The 15,433-nt window shown below is 40.1% G+C and overlaps 1 protein-coding gene across 2 annotated transcripts; it reads right to left on the bottom strand.

Annotated features, from left to right (window-relative positions):
- Nucleotides 1–2,025: 2,025 nt before the first annotated feature.
- Nucleotides 2,026–15,408, bottom strand: LOC143275342 (lysosome-associated membrane glycoprotein 1-like). Of its 2 annotated transcripts, none has more exons than XM_076579370.1 (8): nucleotides 15,136–15,408; nucleotides 13,538–13,626; nucleotides 12,388–12,619; nucleotides 10,666–10,857; nucleotides 8,093–8,571; nucleotides 7,308–7,575; nucleotides 5,365–5,544; nucleotides 2,026–3,882 (listed from the first exon to the last, which is right to left on the bottom strand). In XM_076579370.1, the coding sequence occupies exons 1-8, from the start codon at nucleotides 15,203–15,205 to the stop codon at nucleotides 3,734–3,736; spliced, it is 1,659 nt and encodes a 552-aa protein (XP_076435485.1). In that variant the 5' UTR covers nucleotides 15,206–15,408; the 3' UTR covers nucleotides 2,026–3,733. The 2 variants fall into 2 exon arrangements, with proteins under 2 accessions (XP_076435485.1, XP_076435486.1); XM_076579371.1 differs by having other exon boundaries at nucleotides 8,093–8,244.
- Nucleotides 15,409–15,433: the final 25 nt, after the last annotated feature.

Below are 15,433 nucleotides of genomic sequence, written 5' to 3'. Positions count from 1 at the left end.
ATTTCAATCATAATTGCTCCCAAAAATGTGTTTGCTCTCAAATCATCGAGGAAAGAAACAAAAAAAAACAACGCACACGCAATACACACACACACAAATTATAAAAACCTGAAAATGGACGAAACAGAAAAAAACAAAACGTCATGTAAGACATGAGCATGATGTAATCAGCTGATGGAACAGTTTGTTTCAAACAGTACTACACTTTCACTGACATTCGCAGTCACAAAACAAAAAATAAGACAGTCCTACCAAGATCCGTGGTCTTCTGTGCTCACAAAATCAGTTCTTAGTTTTGGCAATAGTATGCAATTATTTGAAACAGGTTCTTTGGCCTTGGCATTAATGATTAATGGAAACATTGATTTGGTAAATTTGAATTAAATAAAACTTTGTCCACGGGCTGCAACTCCCACGTTCACTTATATGACCATAGCTTGTCCAAGACATGTGGTTTCAAATTAAAATGAACTGAATGACAAGATTTGTTTTGGTTCTAACATCTGTCAGGATTGAAAGAAAGTCCACATCTGAACACTGTTTCCAAGTCTGAACAAGAAGGCTTCTGGTAGCAAACAACTTTTGACCAAACACATGACAGAAAACAACCTTTCTTAACTTAAATTTCTTTTAAATGAAGCAAACAGTGCTTATCTGTTTCTTCTTAAATGAAATGCCTTCCACGGTCCAGCTGGAAATCCACATACTTCTCGTCTTTGCAAAAATAAAAATGAGCAACACATACACTTGCCAGTTGTGAAGTTCATAGATGTTGGTTTTCAAAGCCAAAATACATTGCAAATTTGTTCATCATTCTTCTTTCTTTGTGGACTGTGACTACCATGTTCACTCACATCACAAGTGGGCTTGTACATGTATGACTTCTTACACCCACCTTGTAGGCAGCCATACTCAGTTTTCAGGCGGATCCGAGTTTTCCATGATTGTCATATTCAATTTTCACTGGTTTAGCAAGGTACCACACTCTAAAACTGAACAGAGCCGTGCAAAACTGTACAAACAGATGTAGCAATGTCATCAGTGTAAGTCAATATCAACATTGGAGTATTATCACGGGACAAGAATAATATTTTATCACAATCAGCACAGGTAAACTTAGTACAAAATATCAAAAACAAAAATTGAAAAGGAAGAGTGGTTTTTCTTTGGCAAATTTCCAAACAATACCCAAAAATGTATGTATCTTTGATCCATTCCACAGGCACATGAACTGGAAATGAACAGTATTCCTTCCTAAAGACAGGTACAGGTAATTGTACAAACATTAACCTGCCAGTCACTTTTTAACTTGAGTCTTCCGTTCAGGAAAAATTAACTCAACTTTCCACAAGTTTTCCTTGTTCTCAGCTGGCAAGTACAATCAATTCAACATTCACATTCATTTTGATTATATACATATGGCAGAATACTTTTCCTAACCTGTAAAGCAAGCAATGTGTATACCCAGACTTTCCTGTTGTACAATTCAGCCAGTGGTATAGTGAGCAATAGCATGTTTTTTAGCATAACTTTGAAGATGAATTTTAGCCTGCCTGTATTTTGTGTAGAAGTATGAATTTTAGCTTGCCTGTTATGTGATTTTTGTTTTTATATTTTTTTTAACTTGTCTGTGACAGTTTTAAAGTGTGAAGTTTTGCCTGTCTGTTGTTGCATTGAAGTGTGAATTTTAGCTTGCCTGTGATACTTCAGAATGAATTCAGAATGAATTCTACCTTGCCTGAAAAAGTATGAATTAAAGCTGAATTTAAGCTTGTCTGGGAATCAGTTTTCTGTACAAAACCACCCTCACTGTTCAAAGACAAGGAGGAAAGTAAGTAATCAACAAAACCAAGATCAACAAAATTAATTCTGCGGAAAACAAAAGGCATCTTACATCAACACCACATAATGGGTAATAAAATATTAAAGATATTACATTTATGTCTCAATGTAAAAACAAAAAAATAATTAAAGTGAATAACAGAAGACTGGCAATGCTAAAAACAAACAAAAAACAACAAAAACAAAACAAAAACAAACTAAAGAAATAAACCATATTTTTGACAGCTCAATAAAATGTAGGTGAGGAGGAGTGAGTGGAAAAACAAAAAATGTTACCCTTTCATTATCAAGGCATTAATAAGTACGTGGACACCTGCTGTGCAAATTCCACCTTTACACCTGAAGCTAAGAAATGTCACATTTTAAATAGAAAATGGTCTTGCAATACCCTCACACTGTTCGCTTTTCTAGAATTATGTTTTCAAGCTAAAGATCTTCCTCTCTTAAACAGTTAACAGAAAGAATAATCGGGCGAAAAAACGTCGAGAAAAAAAAAAGGATGAAAAGCATTAAAAAAATAAAAAATAAAAAAAAGGATGGAAAATTAAATATATCAACACAAACTGCAACCCGGGAATTAGACTTTTTACAATGTCAGGTCTGAATATGTAAGTCTTCAATCTGAAATGTTGAGAAAACGACAACAGTCTCAAGACAGAAAGCATGTTGAGAAAAATGACCTTTTTTCTTCTTCTTCTGCGTTAGTGGGCTTCAACTCCCATGTTCACTCATATATACACGAGTGGGCTTTTACGTGTATGACCGTTTTTACCCCGCCATGTAGGCAGCCATACTCCGTTTTCGGGGGTGTGCATGCTGGGTATATTCTTGTTTCCATAACCCACCGAACGCTGACATGGATTACAGGATCTTTAACGTGCGTATTTGATCTTATGCTTGCGCATACACACGAAGGGGGTTCAGGCACTGGCAGGTCTGCACATATGTTGACCTGGGAGATCGTAAAAATCTCCACCCTTTACCCACCAGGCGCCGTCACCGTGATTTGAACCCGAGACCCTCAGATCGAAAGTCCAACACTTTAACTATTTCGGCTATGGCGCCCGTCGAGAAGAGAATGAGAAAAATGACCGTTTCAGTTCCTAACTCGGATAACGAAATCTGGATGGAATGGAACGCATGTGCATGTCTCCGCTCTTTCACCACACGTTATATAAGTACATCAAGCCAAGTGAAATTACCACAAAAGATTAATTTTAAAGAAATGAAATGGCTTGTTTAGTAATCAATCCACCCTGTCTATATATTGAGTCAGAGGATTAGCGGCATTGAGAGAAACAGAAACTGCAGTGATAATAATAATAATAATGGTATTTATATAGCGCTGAATCTTGTGCAGAGACAAATCAAAGCGCTTTCGCACCAGTCATTCACATGCATGCATAACTCTAAAACTGGAGAAACTAAAGACAAGGAAGGGCAGGCAAGGGAGGCTATTTTGGGAAGAGGTGGGTTTTAAGGCCAGACTTGAAAGAGCTGAGTGTGGAGACTTGAAGCAAAAGAGGAAGTTCACTCCAATTACAAGGTCCAGAGACAGAAAAAGAACGGCGGCCATCAGTCGAGTGTTTGAATCTGGGTATGTGTAAACAGAGTGGATCCGAAGCCGATCATAGTGAGCGAGACGAAGTGTAGAGGTGAAGGCAGCCACAGAGATAGGAAAGGGCAGTTTTGTGATGATTTGGCAGGAGAAAAAAAAAAGAAAAAAGTAAATCCTGAAAAAATAAAACATGCTACACACCTGAAAAACGTACTCAAAGTAAACAAAACAGAAGAAAACAAAAGAGAAAAAAAAGTGACGAAAAAAAACCCAACCCCAAAATCCCCTTATCTGAACAAAACCAGTTTCCAATCCCGGCTCTTCACCACCGCCCTACAGCGCTTCGTACCCAGTCCTGCGGTGACGCTGACGACTAATGACGTAGGCGAGGGCGACGATGATGACCAGACCGCCCAAGGCAGCACCAACGACAATGGGAATAACGTTGGTCTTGTTCTCATCCGCAGGGCACTCCGCCACATCTGTCAGCAACAACAGCAATGTTTCAACAACAACAAAAAAAAAAAATAAAAAAACAAAACAAAAAAAAACCACCAACCAAACAAACCCACTGAGAAATCTGTTGTGACAAAAGAGTAACAAAATACAATCGTGTCTAAAAACTATCACATTTTTATTTTTATTTTTTAAAATTTTTCTCAAGGCCTGACAGCGCGTTAGAACGCTGCTGGTCAGGCATCTGCTTGGCAGATGTATAGCGTGAATGCAGTGATGCCTCCTTGAGCTCGTGAAACAAACTGAAACTGATCACACTGGGCTGTACTTACTGTCATTAAATTTACATTGAGAAATCTGTTGTACAAAAAGAGCAACACAATACAATACAATAGTGTCTGAAAAACTGATCACACTGGGCTGTACTTACTGTCATTAAATTTACACTGAGAAATCTATTGACAAAAGAGTAACACAATACAATACAATAGTGTCTGAAAAACTTATCACACTGGGCTGTACTTACTGTCATTAAATTTACACAGAGAAATTTGCTGACAAAAGAGTAACAGTACAATACAATAGTGTCTGAAAAACTGATCACATTGGGCTGTACTTACTGTCATTAAATCTACACTAAGAAATCTGTTGTACAAAAGAGTAACAATACAATAGTATCTAGAAAGCGATCACATTGGGCTGTATTCACTTCCATTAAATTTACTCTGAGAAATCTACTGACAAAAGAGTAACAGTACTATACAATAGTGTCTGAAAAACTGATCACATTGGGCTGTACTTACTGTCATTAAATCTACACTGAGAAATCTGTTGTACAAAAAGAGTAACAGTACAATACAATAGTGTCTGAAAAACTGATCACATTGGGCTGTACTGTGTCATTAAATTTACAATGAGAAATTTGTTGACAAAAGAGTAACACAATACAATACAATAGTGTCTGAAAAACCTATTACACTGGGCTGTACTTACTGTCATTAAATTTACACTGAGAAATCTATTGACAAAAGAGTAACAATACAATACAATAGTGTCTGAAATAACTGATCACTTTGGCTGTACGCTGTCTTTAATCTACACTGAGATAATCTATTGACAAAAGAGATCACCAGTACAAAACTGACGCACACTGGGCTGTACTTACTGTCATTAAATTTACACTGAGAAATCTATTGACAAAAGAGTAACGCAATACATACAATAGTGTCTGAAAAACTGATCACATTGGGCTGTACTTACTGTCATTAAATTTACACTGAGAAATCTGTTGTACAAAAAGAGTAACACAGTACAATACGAAACTGTCATTAAATTTACACTGAGAAATTTGCTGACAAAACAGTAACAATACAACAGTGTCTGAAAAACTGATCACATTGGGCTGTACTTACTGTCATTAAATTTACACCGAGAAATCTGTTGTGACAGACAGTAACACAATACAATTCAACAGCGTCTAGAAAGGGGTCACAGGGGAATGTACTTACTGTCATTAAACTTGACGCTGGCATCATAGTTGAAGGCCTTGTACTGAAGGTTGGTGGTCTCCATGAGCACGCCGTTGTCAAGAGCCTGGGTGATCTTGGCATCACACTTGTAGGACCCTCCGTCCACTGACCCCTGCAGGAACCCTGTCAGGTTCTGGGCCCTGCCTGTATGTCTGGTGTCTGGGGGAGGGGGGAAAAACCCAACCGCAGTCAGTCAAACAATGAGAGAAAAACCCTACTCCGTCAGTCACTAAAAACCCATCTGAGTCAATCACAAAAAAATACACTCCAGTCATAAAAAACAAATGAACAACAGTAAATCTTTCAAGTATGACACACACAAACCCCCCTTCCCCCCCCCTCCCCCCATTCTAGTCAGTTAAAAAAAACAAAACCCACTGCCGTCAATCTAAAAAAAAAAGCTCGTCCATCACAAAAATCCACTCCAGTAAACTATATTAAAAAAAAAAAAAAGCACCTCCAAAACACACACACACTGCAGTCAGTCAAAAACCCATTCCAGTAGTAACAAAACCCCACTAAAACCCACTCCTGTAGTAACAAAAACCCACTCCTGTAGTAACAAAACCCCACTCCAGTAAACTATAGATTACCAACCCCATCTCCTCCTCCCCGTGGCAGTCAGTCACAAAACCCCCACTCCAGTCACAAAAACCCACTCCAGTCAACTAAAAAAACCACAAAAACCAAAAAAAACCTACTCCAATCAGTCACAAACCCCCCACTCCAGTCAGTAACAAAAACCCACCCCGCAAAAACCCACTTCAGCTAACTATAAAAAAAACCCCACCCAAAATCCTCACTCCAGTCAGTCACAAAACCCCACTCCACAAAAACCCACTCCAGTCAACTATATATATATATATATAAACAAAAAAAAACCCTGCTCCAATCAGTCACAAAACCCCCACTTCAGTCAGTAACAAAAAACCACTCCACAAAAACCCACTTCAGCTATCTAACCCCCCACCCACCCACTCCAATGTCACAAAAAACCCACTCCAGTCAGTCACAGAAACCCACTCCACAAAACCCTTTTCCAATCAAGTATTTTTTTAAAAACAACAAAAACCCCACTCAGTCAGTCACAAAAACCCAACTCAGTCGCTGAGTCAGTCACAAAACCCCCAATCCAGTCAATCACCCCCCAAAAAACCCCCAACAAAAACACCTCCAGTCAGACACAAACATCATACATGGAGCACAAGTTTTGGGTTATGTGATGTACATATATCATTGTCTCTACAACTTGCATTCAGTAACACATGCACACTCACTCACTCACACAAATGCACACACATATGCACACAATGCATGTGTATATGCACACACATAGAAAAAGGAAATTTTCTACCAAAAATTTAAGTAACATACTTACCGTGACCCACTAGTGCAGACTCCGGCAAACTGTCCTGTGCAAACTACTACCCGCCTCTGCAGAGAAAACGAAAGTAGCTACGGCCGATAACCTCACGGAAGTAACCTCCCCTTTGCCCCCCTGACGAGCACCCTCTTTTTACGTCAACCATCATGACTCCTGTTCCTGTGCTCTTCTTATGGCTATGATTTTTTTCGTATTTTCTGTCTGTCGATTCTCTGGCGTTCTTGTTTTTTTTGTCAAATTAGTAAATTCAGATTTAACTCTCAAGAGCAGAATCATAGCCAATACAAACTGATTTCTGCCAACTTGTATGAGGCCAGTCAATCATTAAGATTGCACTAACCTGATGAAGCAATTTTCTACCTTCCCCACAAAAACAAAACCCAAGAAATCCACAAAAGAAAATCAACAATTTTCTACAAAAATGGAAACAGAAGAGGTAAATTATTCATTACACATGATCAATTCAGCTTACCTGCAATCAATATTTCATGAACCCACAGAAACTCATTTCAAACCAAGCAAAAGTGTCACCACCTACCACTGTTGGACGCGTTTGGGAAAAACTCCGGCGACCAGACGTAATCGAACTTGATGTCCTGCAAACTGTACTCCTCCGTCCCTTTCTCTGCTGTCAACTCTGACCCCCGAGTGAAGGTCAGGGTCAGATTCCACTCCTTGTTGAATGTGATGATCAGCTGCTCAGGGCCGCTGCCATCGCCGCACGAACCGCTGGTTTTGACATTGCCCGACGTTGCGTTCATCCGGGGAATGGTGATGGGGTCTGCTATCGCTTGTTTCCCGCTGGTCTGTTCATCAACACAAGACAATGTGCGCGATTACGTAAAGAACGGTCATTGATGTTTTATGCAAGTGCTGTCAGTGATTTATGGGATTACGTAAGTGCAACAAGTGCTGTCAGTGATTTGTGGGATTACGTAAGTGCAACAAGTGCTGTCAGTGATTTGTGGGATTACGTAAGTGCAGCAAGTGCTATCGGTGATTTATGCAGTAAGTGCAGTCATGGATGTGAGTGATTATATAAGTGCAGTCAGTGACTGGTGATTAATAATAGGGTCAGTAACAGGGGTGATTATCAAGTTCTGTCAGTGATAAGTGTTGATCATTGTAAAGCTGAGAATACTGGTCAGTATAAACAGGAACCATGCCTTTGCACTGCACTTTGTTCAATAGGTTCACTCCTTTCAAAACAACATATGACAGACACAGAACACATGTGAAACTCCTCGTACTGGATGTTTCGGAAGGTGATGAATACGACACAGACAAACAGAAAATAGAACACAAGATAAAACCTGCCCTTACCGTGTTATACTGGATGTATCGGAATGTGATGTCACCCCTCAGCACAATACAGGTGACGTTTTTGTACTTGTTCTCCACAACGTAGGTGTTCTCCACGTCCGGTGTGGGTGTCGTGGTCACAGGTTGGCTGGTCGATTCTGTGGTCACAGGTTCTGTGGTCAAGTTGGAATGAGTGGTCAAGTCAGCAGTGGATCGTTGGTGGGTGGTCAAATTGGAATGAGTGGTCAAGTCAGCAGTGGAACGTTGTTGGGTGGTCAAGTTGGAATGTGTGGTCAAGTCAGCAGTGGAACGTTGGGTGGTCAAGTTGGAATGTGTGGTCACGTCGGCAGTGGAACGCTGAGTGGTCAAATCAGCAGTGGAATGCTGTGTGGTTAAATCGGCAGTGGAACGCTGAGTGGTCAAATCAGCGGACGTAGGTTGTGTGGTCATCTCAGTTGTGGGCTCTGAATCAGTGGTGTGGTCAGCACTGCACTCTTCAGCTGGTTAAAAAAAAAGAAAGTGTTATTCAGTGTTAAAACCAAAGATAGGTCATACATGTCTTTAACCCTTACATCACCAGCTATATTCAGGCTGCCAACAGCCGCAAGCCAGCTGCACAGTACAGCTGAAAACTGGCTGTGCAGCAGATGCCATGTGGCACGAACTCTTCTCCATTGTCACTGTCAGCAGCAAAATCATGTTCTGCCCAATGACTTTTAATTAGACTTGCAGTCTGGTGCAATAGCCGAATGGTTAAAGCGCTGGACTTTCAATCTGAGGGTCCTGGGTTCGAATCTCAGTGCACCTGGTGGGTAAAGGGTGGAGATTTTTCCGATCTCCCAGGTCAACATATGTGCAGACCTGCTAGTGCCTGAACCCCCTTCGTGTGTATGCGCACACAGATCAAATACACGTTAAAAATCGTGTAATCCATGTCAGCGTTCGGTGGGCTATGGAAACAATATACCCAACATGCACACCCCCGAAAAAGGAGTATGGCTGCCTACATGGTGGGGTAAATTTAAAAAAAACAAACCAAAAACCGGTCAAACACGTAAAATGTTACATGTCTGTCTGAGTGTGTGTGTGCGTCTGAAATCTGATTGAATGACACAAACAAATGATGAGCGCCCAGTGGCAGCCGTCAGTCGGCTCTACCCAGGTAGGCAGCCTGTGGTGCAAATGTCCCCGTGTTTGTAAAGCACTTAGAGCTTGGTCTCTGACAGAGGATAGGCGCTATATAAGTATCCACATCAACCAATCAATCAATCAATTTGCTGTCCCATATAGTGTGGTCAAAAGCAAGACTGTTTGTGACAATCTGAACTGCTTGAACTTGCCATCGTTCAAACTAAGTTTTAAAAAAGCCGCTGAAAATTGCCCCAAACTGTACACGACTTGGTTCAACAATGAGAAGGATGTTTGCGGTACCTGTGGCAGGAAGTGCTGACTAAGTCTGGCGTTATTTTTTGAAGAGTAGCACAAGTTTGTTAACTCTAATGCTCAAGTTGTCGACCGGTGCCAGCAGCATTCTCCCTTCAAGTCACCCTGTGGCGACAACAGCAACCAATGGGTTAATGTCAAAATTAATGCATACACTTTTTTTTAAAGAACCAGCACTCTTCAGCTAGTTATAAAAAAAAAAGTGTTGTTCAGTGTTAAAACCAAAGATGGGTCATACAAGTTTTTAATCACAAAATTAATGCATACAGTTTTTTATTTTTATATTTTTATATATTTTTTATTTATTTATATATTTATTTTTTTGTTAATGCATACAGTTTTTTTTTAACACCTTTCACACACTGAATGCCAAATATTTTAAAACAACTGTGTCTGAAACTATCAAAAGCACAGTATTCTGAACACCAACTCTTGTTCCTTCCATGAATCATCATCTGCTACATGTATATACCACATCTCTCTCTCTCTCAAAATAAATAAATATATATATATATATATATATATATATATATATTATATAATCTACAAGTCAGCCTGAGCAAAGAAAAAGTGGGAAGATCTGCACTTCAGAAAACAAAATTAAAAAACAACAGCTCGTCTAATGCCCCTGTCATCCAATAATCAATGCATGTATGCCAAATCGCAAAAGAAAATGCCAAACAATGTTGGATTTACTACATGTGGAAGTGCATTACCAGTAACACTCAATCAAAATACTCCCCTGAAGCTTACTCAACCTCAATCACTGTTCAGTTGCATATTTAATTTCAATAAAACATTATGCGTAACAAACTGTCAGTTTAAATATGGAACGAAAAACAGTATACACATGAATACAATATAGTAACCTTGGATGTATACAGATATACACGAGTGCACACACCCACACACATTAGCTGTTAGTTGTTTGATGTCAACGTTTCCATTCCCCCCCCCCCCCCCCCCCCCCGCCGTTGTCTCTCCCTGCCCCCCTTCCACACACACACTTATTTCCCCACATACAATCTCTCCCCTCCCTCCCCGCTCTTTTTTTTTTTCCCCCCCGTCTATATCACTTAAAGTGGAAAGATTAAACTGAGGACTACTACTACTACTACACACGCACATACACACACACAGCCTCTTCTTACCAGGACTAAAGTTGTTGCCAGATTCCAAATTAAAGGGCTGCACATGGAGGCTCCTTATGGCCTGCGATACTTTGAAGTCGTAACCACCTGCAGAAACTGAATTGAACTGAATACTCTGCTCCGCCTGGCACCGATACGATGCATTCAAAAGTGACAGAACCAAGTTTCCTGTGTCGTCGATTGTCACCAGTTCTGCAAAACACAGAGAAATGAATATTTCCGTTAGAATGTTATGCCTGTGTCCACTGCAGTTCTTTCATAAGAGTAAATTGCCATAAAGGAAAGTCACGGTTAAGTATGTGTAATTAAAATGAATATTTTCTGTTGAAATGTTATGCCCGTGTCCACTGCATTTTCTTTCGCAAGAATAAATTGCCTTCTGCGTTCACTCATATGCACACGAGTGGGCTTTTACGTGTATTACCGTTTTTATCCCGCCATGTATGCAGCTATACTCCATTTTCGGGGGTGTGCATGCTGGGTATGTTCTTGTTTCCATAACCCACCGAACGCTGACATGGATTACAGGATCTTTAACGTGCGTACTTGATCTTGCATATACACACAAAGGGGGTTCAGGCACTAGCAGGTCTGCACATATGTTGACCTGGGAGATCGTAAAAATCTCCACCCTTTACCCACCAGGCGCCGTGGAGATCGTAAAAATCTCCACCCTTTACCCACCAGGCGCCGTCACCGTGATTCGAACCTGGGACCCTCAGATTGACAGTCCAACGCTTTAACCACACGGCTATTGCGCCCGTTGAATAAATTGCCATAAAACTATAAGCTAAGATACTTATGAAGCAATAACAATGGAGATGATAAAACACTATTCACAAAGCTGGTGATGAGCAACAATAAACAACACAACTATATGATCCTACAACCACTCCAAAGCACTGTGATAGCCACCACTCACCACTACGTTTTTCGCTGAAAGCGTTTGAGGTGGAATTTCTGTTATTAGCAATGCTGCTAGTGGTATCCCCCTTACCATCGGAGAGAGTGCTGATTCTGAACAAAGATCAGTATCAGTATCAGTAGCTCAAGGAGGCGTCACTGCGTTCGGGCAAATCCATATATGCTACACATCTGCCAAGCAGATGCCTGACCAGCAGCATAACCCAACACGCTCAGGCCTTGAGAAAAAACCCAAAAAACCAAAGAGGGCATTCTTATCTCATGGTATCCCCCTTAACATCGGAGAGAGTGCTATTTATAACAAAGAGGGTATCTTATCTTATGGTAACCCCCCTTACCATCGGAGAGAGTGCTGTTTCTGAACAAAGAGGGTATTATCTCATGGTACCCCCCTTACTGTCGGAGAGAGTGCTGTTTCTGAACAAAGAGGGTATTCTTATCTTATGGTACACCCCCTTACCATCGGAGAGAGTGCTGTTTCTGAACAAAGAGGGTATTCTTATCTTATGGTACCCCCCTTACCATCGGAGAAAGTTGTTTTTGAAGAAAGAGGAGGGCATAAACTGGGGGGCTGGAACACACACACACACAAAACAAAATACAAAAAAAAACCCAACTCTTGAAAAAGCCTCCCACACACATGCATATTAACACGAAAACCACAAGTAATGTGTACGTTGGGTAATTGTCTGCACTATGCTTTGCTGCACCCAATACAGTTTTGCTTCATGAGATAATGAAGTCATTCTTATCTCAACTTATCTCACCCCCCCCCACCACCCTCCACCTCCTCCTTACCATCAGAGAGAGTGTTGTTTCTGAACAAAGCGGAGGGCGTGAACTTGAGCAGCTGGTCCATGGTGGACCGCAGGTCGTTTCTGGCTGTGGTGAAGAAGAGGACCCAGTTCAGCACGCTGTCCGTCTGGTTCAGTTGAACTTTCATGGACCGCGATGTGTCCTCTTTGCTGCATTTATCGCCCTCGGTGATGGTGAACGGCGTGTCTGACAGGTCCACTTTGAAACTGAATTCCTGTTAGTGTTACCCAAAAATTTAAGTTTCAGTTTCTCAGAGAGGCGTCACTGAGTTCGGACAAATCCATAAATGCGCAACACCACATCTGCTAGGCAGATGCCTGACCGAACATGTTTAGTCAGGCCTTGAGTGCATGCAGATGTGGTGTAGCACATAACTACATGGATCTGTCTGTATTCTCTGGCTTCCCCTTATAAAAACCTGAAACTTTAATTGAAAAGAAAAAAAAAAGAGAAAGTTGCAAGAATGAAAAGTGTCTGACAGGTCTACTTGGAAACTGAATTCCTGCATGATGATTTTTAAAAAAGGAAGTTTCAAGAATGAAAAGTTATTCTGCCAAAGGTGAAAGGAAATTTGTGACAAGTCTACTTGGAAACTGATTTTCTGATAACACAAAACAAATAATTGATAAAGGAAGAAAAGAAAAAGAAAAAAAGAAAGAATGAAAGAAAAAATATGAGCAAAAAGGTGGCCAAGCTGACTTTTTTTAATGTCACACTAAGTACATTAGTTAAACGGACATGTATGCATCCAAGCAGATTACTTACAAATACGAAAGATATAGTATACTTTATATGGTACCAAAGATTCAGTTTACATTCATTATCATATGGGTGAGAATGACAAGTGAACAAGTAGAGAGAGAACAGAGAAAAGTCAGACACCAAACATGGGAGAGGGTAGAGGAAGCAAGAGAAAACAGGAAAGAGGAACAGAAAATCAAGTTCCCTGGAAGGAGACAAGACAAAACAAGACAATACCATGAAATCAAAAAGCAAGCTATGAGCAAACATTTAACAAGTAAGTTTCAAATGAACTTGAACACTTGTTGAACTTGAAGTGAAGGCAGACACTGACTCATTCATTAAACTCAAGACTGTCAGAAGAAAAAATATAAAAGTCAGAAATACTCACTGTCTGATTATCTTTAACAGCATCGATCGTTATCGTCCCATCCACATCCATCCGGATGCAGTTGTCAACTTCAAACTTGCTTGCATGGGCTGGAACGACAGGTATAGCTTTTCAGTGACAGTCATTTTCATTATCTCAATACATCCAATGTTTGAAGGTGGAAGGGGGCAGAATGAAGACGCTCAGCTGCCAATACAGATAGTCTGGGAGGGTGTGGGTTCAAATCCCACTCTCACTTTCTCCCAATTTTGACTGGAAAATCAAACTGAGCGTCTAGTCTTTCAGATGAGATGATAAACTGAGGTCCTGTGTGCAGCACACACTTGGCACACTGAAAAAGAACCCATGGCAACTAAAGTTGTCCTCTGGCAAAATTATGTAAAACAATTCACCCTGGTAAGTGTACAAATATACAAGCATACACTCAACGCCTGACAAGTGTTGGGTTATGCTGCTGTCAGGCACCTGCCCAGCAGATGTGGTGTAGCATTTATGGATTTCTCTGAACGCAACGATGCCTCCTTCAGAAACTGAGTGAAACTGAATTCAATGTTCTCCATGTTGTATGTTTTTCTCGGTGTGTATGAATCAAGATTGGAGACATGTAATGGGGAATGCTAGGAACTGGCACCAAACATACATGCTGTTACTAGTTTTAGTCATAAGGTGACGGGCAAGCATGCAGGCACACACACACACCATAATACTAAGTGTATATATATATCTATATATGGTAAACCCTCCTCCCCTTACCCCCACTCTTTTCTCCCCTCTCAGACCACTATTCAAGAGCAGAAACAAAATTCAAAATATTTGGAAGAAAATAACCAACATATACCACATACCAAAAATGTATTGCTTGTTTTTTTTCATAGTTTTTTTCTGTGAGTGGATTTTGTTACATATCTTTCACTTCCTTAAACACTTGTCTTAAGCATCTGTACGTATCTTTCATCGTTGTCTTCCGTTTTTCTTTTCTTTGATTTTTTTTTAGTTAAAAAAAACAAAACATTCTTGACCACATCCCATACAACTAGAGCTACTCAGTGAGTTCCCCCCCCTCCCCCTCCTTTAGATATCTATAGAAAATTTTTGTTTTTAATATTTTTTTTTACAGCATATCATTGAATGGTTTGTAGACTTCTTCAGCCTTTTACCTGCCAATGTTATATATATACATTACCACTGTATCATCTGTTCATAGTATTCCTCGGTGACAAGATATCGCTCATGCACGTGATCCGACATCATTGCCAACTCAAGGACACACTGATAACACCATATCACTTTTGTTTTCTCTGTCAATGCTTGTCTTCCGCTAGTTTGAATATACTTTGATACTTTTAGTCATACCCCTGAAATATACAGTTTTACACATGTTTTTACCATTGTTTCATCCCCTCCCCTTCAACGTACTTTTATCATGCTTTCGTTCATTCGTTAGAAAAAATGGAAAAAAAAGAAGAAAAAAACAAAGAAGAAAGGGGGGAAAAAAAGAAAAAAAGAAAAAGGAAAAAAAAGAAAAAAAAAAAAAAAAAAAAGGAAGAGAAAAAAGCAAGAAGGTAATGTGAACTGAAACAGATCGAATTCTAACATACCTGCTGAAGGAAAGAGGGCCAATACGATGCAGAACACGAAAAACCTCGTCATGTTGCCAGAAGATTCCATTCTCACTTTGTCGTCTGCTCGGTCGGTTGATCCTGTCACTGTCAATGGCAATGTTGAATGGCTTCGGTTGTCAGCAGCAACTGCGTAATTATATGCTGCTGCCAAAGTTCCGAAACGTCGCCTGAGCTAAAATTCAAACATGTATTCGACAAAAACTTGAAAACCTACTCAGGCAAGCTCACTTCACATTTTCTGTTCTGCAACTTTTGCACGTGATATAGCAATCTA

The sequence above is a fragment of the Babylonia areolata genome, chromosome 30 (genome assembly GCF_041734735.1).
Source record: "Babylonia areolata isolate BAREFJ2019XMU chromosome 30, ASM4173473v1, whole genome shotgun sequence".
Lineage (NCBI taxonomy): Eukaryota > Metazoa > Mollusca > Gastropoda > Neogastropoda > Buccinidae > Babylonia > Babylonia areolata.
This window is presented reverse-complemented; position numbering and strand designations above follow the sequence as displayed.

What these genes read in the sequence shown, in the direction of transcription:
- LOC143275342 (XM_076579370.1), bottom strand. Translation starts at nt 15,205, where the DNA reads ATGGAATCTTCTGGCAACATGACGAGGTTTTTCGTGTTCTGCATCGTA. An exon ending in AAACAACACTCTCTCTGATG is followed by an intron (nt 10,858 to 12,387) that starts GTAAGGAGGAGG and finishes TGTGTTTTGCAG; the next exon opens with AACTGGTGACAATCGACGAC. An exon ending in CCCAAACGCGTCCAACAGTG is followed by an intron (nt 5,545 to 7,307) that starts GTAGGTGGTGAC and finishes CCCCTCCCCCAG; the next exon opens with ACACCAGACATACAGGCAGG.